The following is a 2286-nucleotide window of genomic DNA, read 5'->3' on the forward strand; positions in this document are numbered from 1 at the left end:
TATATATATATATATATATATATATATATACTGTACATATACATATATACATATATACTGTATATATATATACTAATTTGAGGTAAATGTTTTCCATGTAATATATTATTACCATATGGCATAATCTTAAAGGTACGCATAATGTGATTCAAGTAGGACATGTTCGTAAGTGAACATTCTATACCATCAAATCATCCCATAAAATCACAGTCCTAACTCTTACCTACTACTAAAACCATGGTTTATGAAAATGTTGTTGAAACCAAACTCCAACCTTATCTATCTGATCATATCATATCCTATCATCAAGGATATTGAACTAGTAATGTGTCCTACTGGGTTAAATCATGTTAAGCTTGAAAGTACAGCAGGGAAACTTAATTATGAGCACAAAATTACATTTTTGGTGGAAGAAACCTAACATTTTAAATGTGAAGAAAAACCTGGCTGTCAAGAGGTCACTAGAGCCACTAAATTTAAGTGACTATACATGTAATTCTACTCTATAGCGGTTTTGATACTGTGTTTCACAATTATTGTGTGTGTGTGTACAGTATATATACCTGATTCTGTTTGAGTGTTGACACTAGTTTCTGTAGGGTGATGTTCTCCTCCTCCAGTTCAGTGTAGTCCTGCAGCAGTCTGGCCTCTCTGAACTTATACTCTCTGATTTCCTCTCTCATCCTGTTCCTCTGTAGCTCTAACATCTCATTATTCTGAAAGAGAGAAAGGGAAGGACAACAGAAAAAAAACATGAGTCCCTTGGCTGTTTATCCATTACCCCATTTCAGAACAAAGAATGCTTGACAAAATCCGCTTGTTAAAGAGGTAAGAACAGCATTGATGTTCTGGACAGCATAGTTTGAAGGGTCTGTCTTCTCCAAAGAGGCAAAGCAAGTTTTTAGCCAGTTCAGCCAGTTTTCAGCAACGATTTAGTTTGTTTAAATTAAAACTCAACCTCTGTAGCTGTGATAAACATAACACAGAGAATTTTATGACTAATGGTCTAAAAAGAAGATAAATCTTTTATTTTAATCAAATAAAATAAGCAGTAACCCATATCTATTGAAGGACTCCTTATTGTCATTATAATGGTGGTATGAGAAATGAAAAAGAAAAAGAAAAAACATCTATTAAGAGCCTCCTGTTTGTCATTACTTTGGTGTTATGGTGAGTATGCCATGATGAATCTTTGTAAGGAATCTATAAAAATCCATTAGCCTTACATTATAATAGCTTTGTATCTGTGAGTCAGAGTCTAAGATGATACTGAGCTTGTCAACACTTGAGCTGACAGGAATGCTGGGTAACAAATTGCTTTCCTTTAGAGGAAACCCTCAAGTCAGCACTTTCTTCCTCACAGTTCAATCTATACGTGAAAGCCGAGACAAAGGCGTTTTTAACAGCTGAAACAGAATGTTTACAAGCAAGATTACAAAATGTTGCATACGTCGTAATGTGTCTGATAATGTAGCATTAATCTATATAACAGTGAGTCATAATAAGTGGCTAAAAGGTACCTCTTTATGGCTTTCTACCGAGTTACCAGCCCTGATCTTTAATCATAATGCCTCGTACAACTGTTTGTGCCAGCATTCACAATGTAGTAAAACTTTGGAATACTTAAACCATTCTTCAAGAGCAGGTCACAAGAAAATCACAATAGCAGAGAAAACCCCCCACCGTAGCACAAACTGGGCGGATTTGCTGATGAAGAGTCAAAGGTGTGGAACAGACATGGGAACAGAGCCAACCTTGGGAGAAACCTAGATGCTGATTGGGCAGTAAGACAAACGTGTAGCGCACAGCATATTTTAATTATCTCAAGACCACATGTTTTATTTACAGTTATTTACACTAAAAGTTTGGGGTCAGTAACGTAAATTAATACTTTACTTTAAATTGGTAAAACGTGACAGTAAAAAAATATAATATTAAAATAGATTTTTATTTTGTTTTATACTTTCTATTCATTAAAGAATCCTTAAAAACATAACGATTTCCACAAATATTTTAAGCGGCACAACTGTTTTCAACATTTATAATAATAATAAATGTTCTTGAGCGCCAATCAGCATATTAGAATGATTTCTGAAGGATCATGTGACACTGAAGACTGCAGTAATGATGCTGAAAATTCACCTTTGACTTCACATAAAATATAATAAAATAGAAAACAGTTATTTGTTATTTTAAATTGTAATAATATTTCACAATATTACTGTTTTTACAGTATTTTTGATCAAATAAATGCAGCCTTGGTGAGCATTAATCTTTATATATATA

At 33.5% G+C, this 2286-nt stretch overlaps 1 protein-coding gene across 1 annotated transcript in view; it reads right to left on the reverse strand.

Annotated features, from left to right (window-relative positions):
• LOC107559811 (protein bicaudal D homolog 1-like) overlaps positions 1-2286 on the reverse strand; it is a 34549-nt gene that overhangs the window by 6629 nt on the left and 25634 nt on the right. The window contains exon 3 of the mRNA XM_016243781.1: positions 564-716. Within this exon, the coding sequence (XP_016099267.1) occupies positions 564-716 (153 nt within the window). The remainder of the gene's footprint in view (positions 1-563; positions 717-2286) is intronic.

This window comes from Sinocyclocheilus grahami, unplaced genomic scaffold (assembly GCF_001515645.1).
Source record: "Sinocyclocheilus grahami isolate Dianchi unplaced genomic scaffold, SAMN03320097.WGS_v1.1 scaffold22.1, whole genome shotgun sequence".
NCBI lineage: Eukaryota > Metazoa > Chordata > Actinopteri > Cypriniformes > Cyprinidae > Sinocyclocheilus > Sinocyclocheilus grahami.